The following is a 16,349-nucleotide window of genomic DNA, read 5'->3' as shown; positions in this document are numbered from 1 at the left end:
ACTATGGGAGGGAAAATGAACAAGTTGGGAGATAAAATATGAGAGTGGTTTGGGGGGGGATATAAGTTTGGTAGATGGGAAAATATATAACAGAAAATAACCCCAATAGCTTCAAAAAATAGCGAAAGTTACACGCAGCAGCGCCACGAAAAAGACACACTTTTAGACCCCTTTTTTACAGCATGAATTCATTTGTCCGTCATTGCCCGCACTCACTGAACAGTTGACAAAGCCCAGTGCACGTGCACAGCTTCCCATTCACTCAAGCCCAGTGCACGTGCACAGCTTCCCATTCACTCACCGCATAATACACGCTGAGGTCTTGACCGTCAATCGCTCTGCATAGCAACACGGCAGCATAGCAACGCACTGGGCCAAGGCCCGGAACAAACGAGCCCTTATGTAACGCACACAATGGGGGCTCTACACAGAGCGGGCGGCGTGGCCGCAAAACCGAAGGGTCAATGGAGGTTGCTTGTGAGGGCTAGACTCGCCACGGGACACCCATTTTATGGGGTTTAGGCGTTCAGAAAAAAAAGATATGAATTTTTGAAGATTTTTGAAAAACGAAAATATGAAAAAAGAGCCCGGCAGCGCATATAATGGTTAAAAAAAAGCACCCGGCAGCAAGTGGTTAATGTCATGTGACTTGTCAAATGATGACATCAACGCCATCATCACATCAGTCAATATTCGTCGGAAGAACTCCCTTTTCAAGATATCTGCAAGGTTTGAACCCAATCGAACATGTACTTCAGGAGTTATAATGTGTTGAAGAGTACACCTTTAATGTCACGTTACTATGTACATAAGGTCAATGATTGTCTATAACAAATCCCTTCCCAGCTCCCCACAAGGTTTCAACCAAATCAGATATGTACAATACAAGTGAACATTGTGTTCATGGAGAAAAAGCAAAGAATATAGATTTAATGGAACATTTTGTTGTTTTGGCGTTCCATACAAATTTAAGTGGTCTTACTTCAGCGCTGTATTGAAATAACATTTTAGTCATTTGGTATTGCATGCAGTGACCTGACTTCAGTTCCACGTGCTTGTTTCACCGTCCCGAGTATGCAATGTGTGAGGTCTTTTGTTATCTATAGGCAGACGAAGCGTGTTCACCCACATAGAAGCCAATACACAACATATCGTACAAATGGGATTTTTGAGTACGTAAATACAGTAAAGTGTGTTTTTGTCGTAAGCTCCTCGTGTGTAAATAGGTAAGCCAGAAATACACTTGGTGCAATGGATTCTGCTGTTTTAGCTATCATCTAATGGGCATTTCACGCTTATACCTGTCACGGTTGGTTTTTTTTACTGAATTTTGAAGAATAAAGGACTTTTTTTATAACTTCCAGTCTGATGATTTCATCAGCCCCCAACTTTCACACTTGTTTACTTGGTAAAGATCATCATCCACATCAATATACAGACGATTCACAATAGTGCACCTCCAAGAGTTTGCAACGCATTGACTAATCACAATGCACGAGATCTGTAGATCCAGTGCGTGTTTTGAAAGGGTCAACAGATTTCATGCATTGGGATTGGTCGATGCGTTGCAAACTCTTGGACGTGCACTATTTTGAATTGACCGTGCTTTCAGGTGATTTGAACAAACTTCACCACAGACATCCATTCAAAATTAATTTTTCAGAATTTTTGACCGGCTGCTAGAGGGCACTTGACAATAATGTAAGGTCATCAGTGGATGACGTCTGCACTAGTAAGTAGGAGGTTGTGGGTTCGAGTCCCACCCGAGTACGCTTGTGCTTTGTTTTTCACAAGCCCTCGGGGGCATGCACTGAGCATACAGTGTTAAAATATACACGTCGGGCAGGGCAAAAATCCAAAATTAATTCATCAGTAGATGGTTTAAAGAATACAACACTCCAAGAGACTAACACCGTTGAAAACAAGTTGATACCCATTACCACTTTTAAACAATAAACCTGCTTCCGGTTATGACCAGAAGGAGGGTCATGTGATTTGACTCACGCAAGATGAATTGAAGAACAAATTATACTCTGCCACTTGCTGCAAGCAGAATTTTGCGGGAGGCCATGATTGATATTTACAACATTACATAATATTTAAAATTCAAAATTCATCATGACATCAATATTTCAGTATTATCTTTGCTTTAAGGTTTTGCTTGGTGTGACTTTGAGATTGCAGATGCTTCAAAAACATGTACAAAAGTCAATGTGCTTAAATAAATATTGAAAAATCAATTAATCACTTGATGACGTCATCATGATGTCATTGTTCTAGGACCATCTCTGCACAAGGGTCCTTCACTGATGCAAGTTTGATTAAGATCCCAAGTTGCAAAAGGACTGTAATGAGACTACGAATGACCTCTGACCTGTACCTTCTGTATACCGTATTGTCAATGTCAGCCATGAACATGGAGCAGGAACAAAGCACATGCTGAGCGTCCGGACACTGTGTCTTTCTATGTCTGTCCCAGGATGTCATCACATGGTGGCAGCGGTATAAGTGATCGATATACAACATAAAGACGGCAAATTTATAGCCCGAACGGACTGTGCCAGACTATATTCTGCGTGGCCAAATTCACGCTCTGTCACGTGTTTCGTGTGTCACTACCGCTCAAGGCCCTAACGCTGCATCGCCGGTGCATACACTAACTACACTGTACATTACACGCGTAAACTGTGCATCACTACACATACGAGTGCAACGTGTGTCATGCTGAGGTAAGCACCAGCCGCCTATATACACAAATAACATGGTGGAGTCTAATTTTAGTCATGCAATACTGCATCCGACAATGGACTGGGACAGTGCAGATAGACCGCAGGCCTATAAGGATTTCAAACAAACGGCCTCTATGTGGTTGAATGTACATGTACATAAGATTGCAGATGCTGATCAGCACAACTACATTATATTATTGTCAGGCAAGGAGGGCCTGCGCATGTTCAACACATGGGGCCTGACAGAGGATGATCTCAGAAACCCTCAGAACATTTGGGACAGATTTTCCAAGCAGATAGAGCCCAAGGAAAATGTTCGCATCCATCGCTTGGAATTCCACCGATTTTTGCAACTTGACACTGAGAGCGTTGATGAGTTCTATACACGCTGCAAATCTAAAGCCATGAAATGTCAGTTCGCAAATGACGCAGCACTCAGTGAGAGAATCATTGAGGTGTTAATCTCTGGTGTGAAATATCCTCAAGCACAAAAGAAGCTGTTGCAGAAAGATGATACATTGCAATTGAAAGATGCCTTGGACATTTGCCGTACGCATGGAGCCAGTGTCAGACACATGGCCCAGTTGAGCCATATTGGAAAAGCCAATGTGGATGCCGTCAAAGTGCGTGGACATTGCAAGAACTGTGGTGGACAGCACCCAGGTGCCCTGCATATGGTGCGCAGTGCAATGGCTGTGGCAAACAAGGACATTGGCAGCTCATGTGTCTCAGTTCAGGCTCAAAACCGCGCCCGAAACACAAGTTGCGTTCACGTACAAGAGGTTCGTACTCCCCAGACGCAGCCGTCGACCATCGCGCTCTCAGTCACGCCAGTCAAAGGAGGTTGACGCTGTTGAATACAAAGTTTTAGCTGCACAGGACCAGTTTGAGAGCATTTAGTTTGATACTTTTCGCATCCAGCATGGTACGAAAGGTGGTGACTGTGCATCTGACACCCGAGATGAACTTTTCGCATCGTCTAGGATCGCATACCCTCAAAGTGAAGGTGGACACAGGTGCGTAAGGGAATATCCTACCCCTTCACATATTTCGACGTATGTATCCGCAGATACTCGACGCTGATGGGTTCCCTAAACCTGGCTCTATTACCCCACATGATACGCTCCTTGTCGCTTACAATGGTACGCGCATCTACCAATACGGTTGCATCAAGCTTCATTGCTGTTACGGTACGCGGACTGGGTGGATGCAACAGTCTTTGTGGCTGATACCGACGGTCCAGCAATCCTTAGACTTCCAACGTCGCGAGCACTTCATCTCATTACGCTCCATTGTGCAGTTCGCGAGGCACCGCTGCACAGCGGAAAGCTGGCAGATGGTGATGCCTCCCTACAATTGGAACATGGACAGAATACACCCATATGCACTAAGGACGACCTTTGCAAACTGTACCCTGATCGCTTCACTGGGATTGGACGGTTTCCCAGTGAGTACCATATCGAACTCAAGGACAATGCGTGTCCAGTCGTGCAACCTCCGCGCAAGTACCCCATCCAAATTAAGGAGGAGCTAAAAGCTGAACTGGACAGAATGGAAAGTCTAGATGTCATTGCTAAAGTGACGGAACCCACTGACTGGGTCTCGTCGCTGGCATTCAGCAGGAAAGACAATGGCAGTCTCCGAGTGTGCCTTGACCCACAGGCACTGAACAAGGCATCCAAACGCACTTACCACAAGACTCCAACTCTCGAGGAGATAACCCACCAGTTCAATGGTGCGAAAATATTCAGCAAATTTGACGCACGACATGGGTACTGGAGCATTGTGCTGGATGAGGAATCCAGTCTTTTAACAACTGGCGTGTACCCGGACCCAAACAAGGTCCAGGACATACATGCATTGCCAGCCCCTGGCACTGTCAATGAGCTCCAACAATTCCTCAGTTTAGTGCAGTACCTTGCACCATTTGTTCCCTGGCTAGCTGACCACACTGACATTCTCCGCGCATTGCTCCGCAAGGATAGTGATTTGCGATGGAATGAATCGCATCAAAATGTTATTGTTCATAAAGTTTTATTGGACATGTTGTTCTATCAAACCCCATGTAGTATAGAGTCTTATTGGCTGAACCGGCAAGTCACGCTGCATGAAACATGCTAGTTTGCTTTTATATTCCTGTTTTATTTTGGTTTACCTCAGATATTTAGATAACCAAGCGTTTTTAGAAACAGCTTTGTTATGTTACCAAGTTTAATTGTTCCTGAGGCGTTCATATCTGCATAAAAGTTACGCTGTCTTGTTGCATGCACATGATTTTGTTTAAGATTTGGATTAGAACCAAAAATAATCGTGTCAATGAATTAACTCATAATTCACTTACTTCTGAACATACAATTACCTGTACTTTTTATATGCATTTTCCACTTTTATTACCACCACTGTATATTCTCAAAGGGGGGATGTAATAAGACTATGAATGACCTCTGACCTGTACCTTCTGTATATCGTATTGTCAATGTCAGCCATGAACATGTAGCAGGAACAAAGCACATGCTGAGCGTCCGGACACTGTGTCTTTCTTATGTCTTTCCCAGGATGTCATCACAAGGACCAAAGTCGATGGTGGAAGAAATGTGTACAAAACAAATGGGCTTTTGGTCAGAAGAGGAAGAAATTAGAAGAAAAGAAAAAGAACAAAAAGAATGCCTTTTTTGCAAACTTGTGTAAAAGCCCCCCCCAACAAAGGAATGCCTATTTTGCAATTTGCAAATATGCCAATAAACATGATATCTGTGTCGATACAACATTGGATCATCAACGCTGGGTAAATATCGAATTGATGTTGCTAATAGCGTAACCGATATCAACGTCTGAACTACATCCCAAAAGTGATATTGAGATAACGTTGGATTATGGTTATCAACATTGAAACAACATGCCAACCAGATTTCAACCAAACTTCAATGTTGAAATTACGTCTTTTGCCTGCTGGGATGCATATGGTAGTCCGTATCTCATAAATGTTTTGTTAAACAAACGAATTACACGTGGTAAGAATGAAACTTTGTGTTATACGGTAATGTGTGAATGATGGTACAGTCATGCCCGATTTGTTGTAACTCATCTGAGAATTTAAAACATGCTTCCTGTCTCCATAAATCAGGTTAAGTTCAGCCAACAGAGCTTTTTCATAAATATCATTCAATTTTCTTACCTTAATACCAGTGATTCTGCTTGCCATTCTGGCGAGCTGCTTGAGGTTCTTCAAATTTTTGTTGTTCAAGCAATTAAACCACAAAATGGTAGAAAATGTTATTACTGATTGAATGACACTTTCATAGAACAAGCACAAGATATCCTGGTCAGCCTGAAGTGTTTGATTTGCTGTACAACATATATGCTGAGTATTTATGTTTCAGTTCAATTTCTCATTTAGAATGGTCTCAAGGTACATGTACTTGTAATCCGTAACAGTCTCTATGCTGGTATGTTATATTTTCAAGACATAAATGTAGAAAACAAAGAAAGAAAAAAGTCCCATTTTCATTTTATGCCATTACTCTGTACATGTACGTAGTAATGCACACACTGCTTGCTATGTTTACTTCACAAAAGAACTTTTCACGGTTGCTTGCATTTTATTAATTTGTAATGAGCACTTTTGACACGGCAAAAAGGTCCATATCCATGTTTTTGCTTTTTTGTATTAATACATGTAGGAAATTTGTGCCATAAATTTCAGAAGACCATCTTGTCAGCTATTGTAAAAAGGTTCATTTGGAGAAAAACAAGGTTTCTTTCTCCCGTAGTTCTTCTGTAACGGAGTTCTGATTCTGAAGTACTGCAGGTATAATGCTGATAAATTTTGTGTCTCCTCACTTAAGCCGGATGAGTAACTTTGGAGTAAGAGGACCATGTGACCATCTGCATTTCAATTTCTTTCGTCAACAATATGGGATATGATTCCCCAAATCAGCTATCTTGTGTGAGAATCTTTTATTACATACTTCTCCTTGTGAGTCAAGAATCATTTCATTTTCTGCAGGTTTGAGCTTGGAAATCAATTGCTACACATGGAAAAGCAACACCTTGTAAAAAAATCACAGTTGGAACAAGGTCTGATGGAGGTATGTGTTCGAAATTACTTGTAAACCATAAATTATACTGCATGTGTAATAGTGTGGTGAAACAGGGTACCATATCTTTAATAGTAATAATTCATGCGTGTGTAAATCATGCATTACACATGCTGGCAGCAACCAATCAGAAGCGCGCATTATCTAAGTTCTGGGTGCTGGCTTCATGGGTTGCCAGGACTACACAAGGTGGCAGCATACTGACAAGAGCTCTGCGGAGTTGAGTCGACCACTGAGTGTTCTTAAACGGATGTACGACCGCTGGTGGTTGGGGCTTTCATCGACCTCAAGTGCACCTCTTACGATAGGCTAGTGTGGTACTCTCAATTGCAGAGCTGCTGATTGTTTAAAATCTCATCGAAGATTGGGGAATGGTTAGACAGTCCAGTTTATTTAAGGAGTGTTGAATTATAGGGCTAGGGAACCTGGGTGAACCAGTTAAGTGGGGAATTAACAAAGCTAGACTGAAGGGATCACGTGTTGTCGTTCCATGCTAGTTGGCATAGCAACGGTTGGTTGCAGTCCTGGTCTGAGAGCTTGCTTTCCTTGTTGAGGTTTGTGAGGTGCAGGTTTCTGTTAGAGTTCAGTGAGGACTGTTATAATCACCTTCTTAATCAAATGGCCCGTGTTATTTGACAATTGCAGCTTGAAGTATTTGAGAGTTACTTAAGCTGCGTTGATCCCTTTTGCTCTTTGGGAACTGTGTTGCGCAGTGAAGCAGTAGAGATTACTATTGTATAAGTCGCAAGCTCTCGGACAAGCACTGAGCATACAGTGCTTATTAATATACGATGGGTAAGGGCAAACTCGTTATATATAATGAAGAAGACTCATCGGTTATAAGCCTATGGTATATTGTTTTGACTTGAGGGTTACCTGTTGACTTGAAGGTTACTTGGTCATCAAGGGTTACCTGGTCATTGAGGCTTACCTGGTCATCAAGGGTTACCTGGTCATTGAGGGTTACCCTGGTTACTTTGAGGTGTAACTGGTTACCGTGAAGGTTACCCTGGTGTAGGTTGAGGATAACAAGCTTCTTAATTCATCATGTTAGTGGTGCAGTTGACTACATACATGTAGGACTACCTACCATTGAGGATTATTTTCTACGTAATTAATTGTGTGTGAACAATAACTGAAGCTCTGACACTGAATAAACCAATCATATAATTGCCTTTGGGATCACTGGTCACCGTGAGATTTAGTCCAGTCCCTTGTCACTTGTATTGGCGTCTATTGTAACCTTTTTTGACATTGGAATAAATGCAAGCTGCAGATTACCAATACGTATGCAATTTTTCCTTGCCCATTACTCCATTCACTAAATTCTGAATTATCTGGTAGTGCGTCCTCACTCCCACAGCAGCAGCCGCCATGATCTCTGTCTTTTTTCTTAGTGCCGTTACTAACAGACTTCTTTTTGTCTGGCTTCGATATTTTCAAGAATTTTTCCATCGCTAAACTTGTTCGGTGTCATTTCTCAGTCACTCCTTTACTCTCTCTACCCTGGTTCTCATTCTTCAACAGTCAGTAATACTGTTCCCTTTTATTGCTTTAAAGTCCCTTTTTCATATTTTCGTTCAGTCTTGCACAGGTTGACAGACTGTCCTTTGACTTTGCCTAGACCTTTCTCAGTTGGATCTTGTCTCTAGGCTTCCCCTTGCCAGTTGGCATTGTGTATTATATTGTATATCTTCTGGTTTCCAGTGTAAACTTTGACAGAATGAACATTGTATTTGTTATTCTGTTATTTTCTCCTTTCTTATATATATTTCTGGCTTATGAAATAAATTCATCAAAGTTCTTAGTGTTTGTTATTCTTGTATATATGTATCTATTTCTGGTTATCCTATTACCGATTTGAATTACCGGATTTGGATATTATTCTCCCAACTGTTGCTTGGCCTTTCTTGCAGTGTATAGCTTTTCCCTCATCGGTCCCAGATCGGGAGATATTTTGTACTTCACCCCTCTTCTGGTTGTTACTCTCGCAACGCAAGCAAGGGATCGCCTGAGTTCGTAGGGAATGTGGTGTGGCGGATTAAGTTTCGGATTAGGACCCTGCGTCGCTTTACTGGGGTACAACTGTGCAGTACCTTTATTTGCTCCAGTACTGCACTGTTGAGCATGTGAGTTCGCTTGTCCAGTTCTTCAGGTTCCACAGGACTCTCCTGTGATCACGCTTCCTCCCGGTCAGTCCTCTCCTCAGCCGTCTGGGTCGGGGGCTTCCTTGGGAAAAAAGCACAAGTTGACTGAGCACTCACTTCCTCCAACTGTTCTTCCCAAAAGAAGAAAGTTAAGCATTTGAGAGGCACTGGCTCTCCCTCTACAAAAGAAACACGACGTACCCTTTCCAAGTCTCTACCAGTGCTTGTTCAACACTACCCTCCACCACCTCTGGTGGCTACATGCCAAGATCCAGAGCCTTATTCTCTAGCCCTGGTGCATTCCAGAGAATCTTTTGCCCTGCACTGGGACTTTCCGCTCTCTTCCAGGTGGTCTCAGCCTGCATCTCCTGAGAGCCATTTCCTTGATTCTCCCACTGGTCCTTGACCCATGCCTGCATATCTCTGACCCAGGTCAGTCACCTGATGAGGAAGAGCTGCTTTCTGTGAATGGTCTCTCTCAATCTGAGTCCTGCCTCCATTTGCTTCAGCATGAAATGATACAGGTTCTTGGACTGCCTAGCCCTGTGCCCCCAGACCTCAGGGCCATCCCTCTTTCAAATGTTGTTTGCCAGGGAAAACTTCTGCTTTGTCCATCTTCCCTAAAATCCTGCTTGACCGTGCCTGCGTAGATGCAATGGACAATCTAGCCAAGGCGGAGCATTATAACTCTGGCATCCGCCATCAATGTTACTTCAAGTTTCCTTTGGGTGACTTTGATAATACTTGTCTGTACTGGAGATGCCTGAGGCGGCCAAGGATAAGATTTCTCCACATAGAGGCAAATCTGGCCATACTTATCCCGATCGGAACCTCCAACGTATTGAGGTGGCTCTAAAGAATATTGACCTCGCTGCACTGAATTTTATCTCAGGCCTGCAAGGAGAATTTAGATACATACCCCGAGTTTGTCATTATGGCTTTCCATTGTCTTCATGACTCCTTCATCACAGGCTTTGAGCAGCTTGTCTGTGTTTCTATCCACGCTACGATGTCTCGTAGGGAATCTGGGATTCAAGCCCTGAATATTCCCCACTAGTCAGTTAACTCTGCTCTTAAGGGTCTTTCCCTCTGCCAAAGACCTTTTCAAGGGGCAGTTCTCTAGTCTCCTGGAAAGTGAGGTCAAGCTAATCGACAGCGCTCGGAAGATATTATTTCGCCAGTCAATCGAGTCTCGTCCTCAAGCCATCCACAAGGTTCCCCTGAGACCATCACGCCATGCTTCCCCCTTGCCGTTGTGATGACCGCAACAGGCTCCAAAGCATGCCCTTAGGCCATTACTCTCTGGCTAGGGACAACCACGCCCTGCTACTCCCAGCACTGCCAGAACCCAGCACGGCCTTACCCACCACCCCTGGGGGGGTCAGTGCCAATGACTACTCTGCTTCTCTTATGGATGCTAATCCTGAAGCCATTGGTTGCCGCCTTTTAAGATTCGCAGGGTTTGCAACGAACATATTGTACTTATTATACATTTTTGATGCAGCCAAACTTCAAGATAATTTTCGGTGGTTGAAAGGTATAAGACGTGGCAGATATGCTGGTATAGTGAGAATGATTATAAACGGTAAGAGAATGAAGAGAGCCAAACTTTTCTCATCATTTTCCGTCAATTTTGTGTTCTTTTTTTGTGGCTTATATTTTTAAAAGTTATTTCTTAGGTGCTTTAAAATACATCAGTTGAAAAATATACTGAATTTCCCTTGGTGTTGAGAGAAGCTTTGATATCAAGTCCACTGGTACAAACACTTTGACGTAAAACATTAAATAAAGTTAACTCCATTTGATTGGCACTCTTGTGGAACTCTTTGCATCACACCTGAATGCTCAACATCCCACATTCTGCAGTCAGTACACCTGCAGGCTTGGGTGACCGATGCCTTGTGCATCTCCTGGGAAGGTTTTCTGGCCTACGCCTTTCCTCTTCTATCAGTTATTCCGATGGTGCTGTCGAAGATAGAAAGGGAATGTGCCTTTGTTCATCTCATTGCTCCACTCTGGCCGAGACAGCCATAGTTTTCTTGCCTCGTCAGACTCCTGGTCAATGTTCCCCTGTCACTGCCTCAGCATCCGGAGCTGCAATTCCGGCCTAGATCCTGCTGCCTCCACCTGGACCCGCTTAGTCTACATCTAACATGTTGGATATTATCCAGTGATCTTTTGAGCAGGCAGGCCTTTCTCAAGACACTCCTGCCATGGCTGCTAGAGGTAGACGACTGTCCACAAGGAAAATCTGTGACAGCTGAATTTGACGCTTCAACTATTTGTGCAGAGGGCATGCTGCGGATCTGACCGAGGCATACGTCTCTTTCCCTCGTGAGGGACTTCTTTATGCATCTTCTTCTGGCCGTTGTTACCACTCGCAGGGGCTGTGAGATTAAGGCCCTATCCATTACTAATGGGCACTTTCGATGGGAGCCACTTGGAATACAGCTGGTTACGAAGATTGGTTTCCTCACCAAGAACCAGACTCCCTCCTTCCAATCCCTAGACATCTTTGTTCCGGTAATCCAGTCATTGGCAACCTCCTTTGACAGACTCTGGTGCCCTATCTGGATGCGCAAATGGTATTTCAACCAGACAAAGGACGTCTGGGGGCCAGTCTCACAGTTATTCATTAACACTACCATGCCTTATTGGCCAGCCTCCAAAGACAAATGATCAACATCGATGCCATATCCATGCTCATGATGTCTGGGCCATTTCATCTTCCTGGGCTTCTTTCAAGGGGGTCCTATTATGGACATTTGTAAACCTGCATGTTGGAAATCCACCTCAACATTTACATGTACCTCTTGTTATCTCATTGACGTTTTGCTGGGGGACCACTCTCTTGGACTGGCCGTGCTGGGGACGGCATCACAGTAAATCCTCCTTTTCAGGTCATTCTCTAACCCTTGCAGGAAGATACACTCAAGTAAGCCATGTGGTGAGTCTGGCTTTCACCCATCCTCTTATCTGGTCTTGTAGATATTTATGATTATTACATCACCCCTTGGTGTGTTTTTATTTGTCCTGCTCACTTTGATTCTTTCCTTCCTTATCTTGCTCCTGATTGGAGCTAGAATATTTGCAGTATGTCCTTGCCTCCCCACCATCCTTACGTGCAGTGCTATTCTGCGTATGTATTGGTAATCTGTGTAGGTTGCGGGCACTAGACTCTCCCCCCCCACTTCCTTCCCTCCCCCACCTCTCACTCAGCCTCGTTGCACTCTGCACTTCAAAAAAGAGGAAGATCATGGTCATCATTTCTGCTGGAGTCAAGTGAGTGAGGGTGCACCGCTGGGTGATGGAGAATTTTAGTGAATGGAGTAATGGACTAGGAAATAATGTATATGTATAGGTTATCTGGTAGGTATGCAGTTGTAGACTCAACCTACTATAGGTGGGGGAGGGGAGATTTGTTGAGACCCCCCAAAAAATAGGAATGACAGCTTAGGATCGAATCCAGCTGGGAGTGATCTCTTAATGTCCACGCTTTCCAGACCGACTTGGAATTTGCAGGGAATTTAATAACCATGATAGGCTTACTTGTGTGTAAGCATCAACGAGGGTGCTGCCTCCCTGTAGCCAGCTAAATAGCATTTGGTTAAATTTGCCGGTGATGGCTAAATATCCACTGTCTAAAAAGGTACTGTAATGTTCAGGTACATTGGCAAGTGGCCAGTTGCATCTGGTACTAGTGTTAAGTTGGGTTGGGTCACACGAGAAGGGCAAGATAAGGTGATACCAGTAGCATATGCAGACCTTGTGTCCAGAGAAAAAAATGGATAAAAAACTGCTATATCATTTTTGTCTATAAAAGAACCTTCATTCCCTCTCTCCTCACCCTGGTAGAAGATGATGGCACAGTTTGTACAATGCTTGCAGTTTCAATTCCTAAAAGTGAACAAAAATGACAACATATCTCTGGGGGCAATCTGCGCTGGATACACCTGCCCACACCCCTGACTGGATAAGCCTTTTAATAGCATGGTCACCATTTTACTGCAAAATCATATTTCATAAACTTATCAATGTGAGAAGTTTTTAATCGAGAGATTTACAATGTACATACCAACCTAGTAACCAGCACATGATTAGCAGTCTGTTTATTATCCTTTCATAAAGCTGGATATTGAAATGACACAAACACATGATGAACTTGATGAATTGGAACAAAAATGGCATCATCTCAAAGAAGGTAAGCATTTTTGTGAATCACTTCAAGTGTAAGAGCTGAAATTATTAGTGAAAGTCTTATAAAAATTAAGGCTTTAAATCTCTGACTTTTAAATTGCTTTTTAGATTAGTTATGACTTACTTTAATAAAATATCCAAAGGCCAGTATTTAACACTGAGGTTTTTGGGTACATCACATGGAATCGCTCTCTTTTAGAAGTGTGGTGGTTCTGAGTAGAACTAGTAAGTGTGAACAATTTGACCAAGAGGTTCTGGTTCTCTTCAAGAGAGATGAAGAAGACCAGTGAAAATGAAATTTCTGTGGAAGACTCTGAGTGGTTGGTGTGAGATTTGCCCTTTCCTGGAGGGGAAGATCTTGAGACCCCATGGAATGCCAAACAAAGGCAGTTAGTTGGCAGTTAGCCAAAGCACTAAAAGATCACAAACTGGTGCCTATAGCTGTCAACAAACATCTTGAATACTTTCTGTTGTCAACTTCCTGTCATTGAATTCTAACTGTGCCCCTAGACTTGATTCGAAATACCGAGCTGAGGCTGTATCCTACCACCTACTCAATGCCGCTCTTTCCAAAGATCTGTCAAAGGATAACTCCCTTTGAGAGATTTTAATGTCAGCACAGGTCATGATAATCTGCTCTGAAAGAATGTGCTCAGCAAAGAGATTTGCTTTTTACTTTTTTTATCTAATAAACCAATTGTGACTTGGGCTCAAATACAACCCGAGGCAAACAGATAATAGATTCTGATAATTTCACAGGGGTAAAATTATCAGAATCAAATACGCACATTAAATAATAACTAGACAGAAGAAATAACATAAGTGAATAAGAATAATCATAAGTGGACACAATACAGTATTCAGTAGTGTTTAGGTGATGTCCATCCTTGTACAAAAGATTCTGTAGCCTCCTTTGTACAGCGCACCAAGAATTTTCTGTGGTATAATGTTCCATGCATGTGTACACATGTAGCTGCTTATAAAAAAAATGTTCATATTAAGGCATGACATCAAATAACAGACCATTTGGGCACTGAGCCAGGTATGCTAATTCCTTTCAACCCAATGGGTATGAAGCCAGATGCAGCCTACTTACTGAAATGTGACACCCCCATTTGTCTGAACTGGTGACTAAGGATTTGAACAATAGGCAAAATAGAAAATGATAAACTGGGGGGAGTGCTGTTTGGCGGTCCAGCACCCCAGGAAAAACTCAGAAAAGTTGCCCAGACACAGTCCTCGTCGACCCCGGATCTATGCCCTACACGGACTGGAGGAGGCCACCTGGGAAGCCCAATGTACAAATTAATCTTTCACAACCCACACAAGTGACTTGTGGTCTGCTGGCAATGATTCTCATGGCATAGGAAAAAAATGAAAAGAAAAGTAGCATATGATACTGCGCTACAATCCAACTTTTCGTAAATTATGATGTAACAAGGTTGTGGGAAATGTGAATATATCGATGGCAAATGCCTGACTGCCAGCAGCCCATGTGTTGTATATAACAATGGGCACCATGAAGTATTCTGTAAATTCATGGCGTACAACAAACCATTAGAACAACTGCCAAGCTCAATGATAAACCGAATCTGTACGTAGTGCAACCAAATCAATTAATTGCCCATGAACCTTTATGAAACTGAAGTCGTTCCAAAGGTCTACAGGCAAGGGTGTCTAATGGGGTCTGTTCCAGGTGCCAGTTGCCAAAAATGAATCTTCTGAAATTGGGAGAGAGCATCAGCAATACTGTTATCGGTGCCAGGGAAAGCCTTTAAAATGGATGTTTTGCCTGAGGCACTGTAAGACCAACACATGAACCAATTTTATGATTCGAGGGCAACAGGATGTTTGGGGATTGAGTGTAGATATGACAGCCTCATTATCACACCAAACTATGACTTGCTTAGCCCAGAGACTGCTACTCTATAAATGTAATGTTAGCATGATGGGTACAATTTCAGAAAAGCAATGCACATTCAAAGGGAGTGTATTCACTCAGGCCATATGTATTGAACCCAGCTGCTGTTGAGAAATGCCACAAACTCCACTTCTGCAGAAACATCCATATACAAGTGTATGTTACTGCTTGAATGCCAAACATCATCTAGAAATATGACAGTGCCGTTAAAATGTGTCAAGAAGTGGTGCCACGCTAACATGTCGGCCTGTGCCCCTGAGGAAAAACGAACAGATGAAACGATGGAGAAAAGCGCGACTGGGCCTAACTTTTTAGGCCTTACATGTGAAATTCAGGCTCCCAACAATGACTGAAGCTCCTTGAACAGAACAGAAGCTGTCTTGGTCTGAGGGACTTGGATTTGCAGACTGACTGCGTCAATCGCCAGGCTGAGAAGTGTAATATGAGTCGTCGGCCCTTTAGTCTTGCTATGAGCTAGGGTAACACCGAAGTTCTTATACACTGCCCTAAATGAAATAAGGGCTTGTAACAAATTGGGACGACCAGCAGGTAAGAAGTCATCAAGATAATGCAATGTGTTGGGCATGCTGGCAACTTTTTTAGCGCACTACTTGAGGAATGTGCTAAGAGGTCATACAAGATATGGAACATCCCATGGGGATACACTTACCGTAATAGATATCCCTGTTAACTGAAAAACTAAGCAGATCAAAGGTTATCAGGGAGTAAACAGAATATCATATTTGGCCAACAAGGCCCCTGTACCCAACTTTGAAACCAGCGCGACTGCGTCATCGAAACTCATGTTGGAAAATGGCATATTGACTGGGTCATCGCACAGAGTTATCTAAAGGGGATGATAGGTTATGAATCGAGTGAAATTTGCCGTGTACATGCTTGGGCACCAAACCAACAGGTGAGCAATGTAAAGTGGGAAAGTGAGGACTAGAAAAAGAGGGCCAGCAATTCAACCTTACTGCAATTTCTCAATTTTTGAGCTACAAAATAGTGGGATGTTAATGCCCAGACCAAATTTCGGGTATTTGAACTGACTCTTGGACCAGGTGAAAAACTACATGAAATACTGTTCCCTAGGAAATTGGCATCCTGTCTGTTGGAACATAAATTAAGAAAGGGAAGCGTCCAATTTATTTTGACTGGTGTTGGCACTTGATTGTGGGGGGGCTGATTTTTGGGCTGCGACGTGGTTGGAGATACGGTATTCATTGGCTGAATGGGTCGCGGACATGTACGTCGC

General features: G+C 43.0%; 1 protein-coding gene across 5 annotated transcripts in view; it reads left to right on the top strand.

Annotated features, from left to right (window-relative positions):
* Positions 1–16,349, top strand: part of LOC110988543 (coiled-coil domain-containing protein 175-like) — a 152,922-nt gene that overhangs the window by 57,791 nt on the left and 78,782 nt on the right. For all 5 annotated transcript variants that reach the window (XM_087146811.1, XM_022252177.2, XM_087146815.1 and 2 more), the window contains 2 exons: positions 6,736–6,817; positions 13,102–13,174. In XM_087146811.1, the coding sequence (XP_087002937.1) occupies positions 6,736–6,817; positions 13,102–13,174 (155 nt within the window). The remainder of the gene's footprint in view (positions 1–6,735; positions 6,818–13,101; positions 13,175–16,349) is intronic.

The sequence above is a fragment of the Acanthaster planci genome, linkage group LG01 (assembly GCF_054643075.1).
Source record: "Acanthaster planci isolate LZ-2023a linkage group LG01, COTS_SCS, whole genome shotgun sequence".
In the NCBI taxonomy this organism is placed as follows: Eukaryota; Metazoa; Echinodermata; class Asteroidea; order Valvatida; family Acanthasteridae; genus Acanthaster; species Acanthaster planci.
Note: the sequence above shows the minus strand (reverse complement) of the source record. Positions and strands in the feature narration are given on the sequence as shown.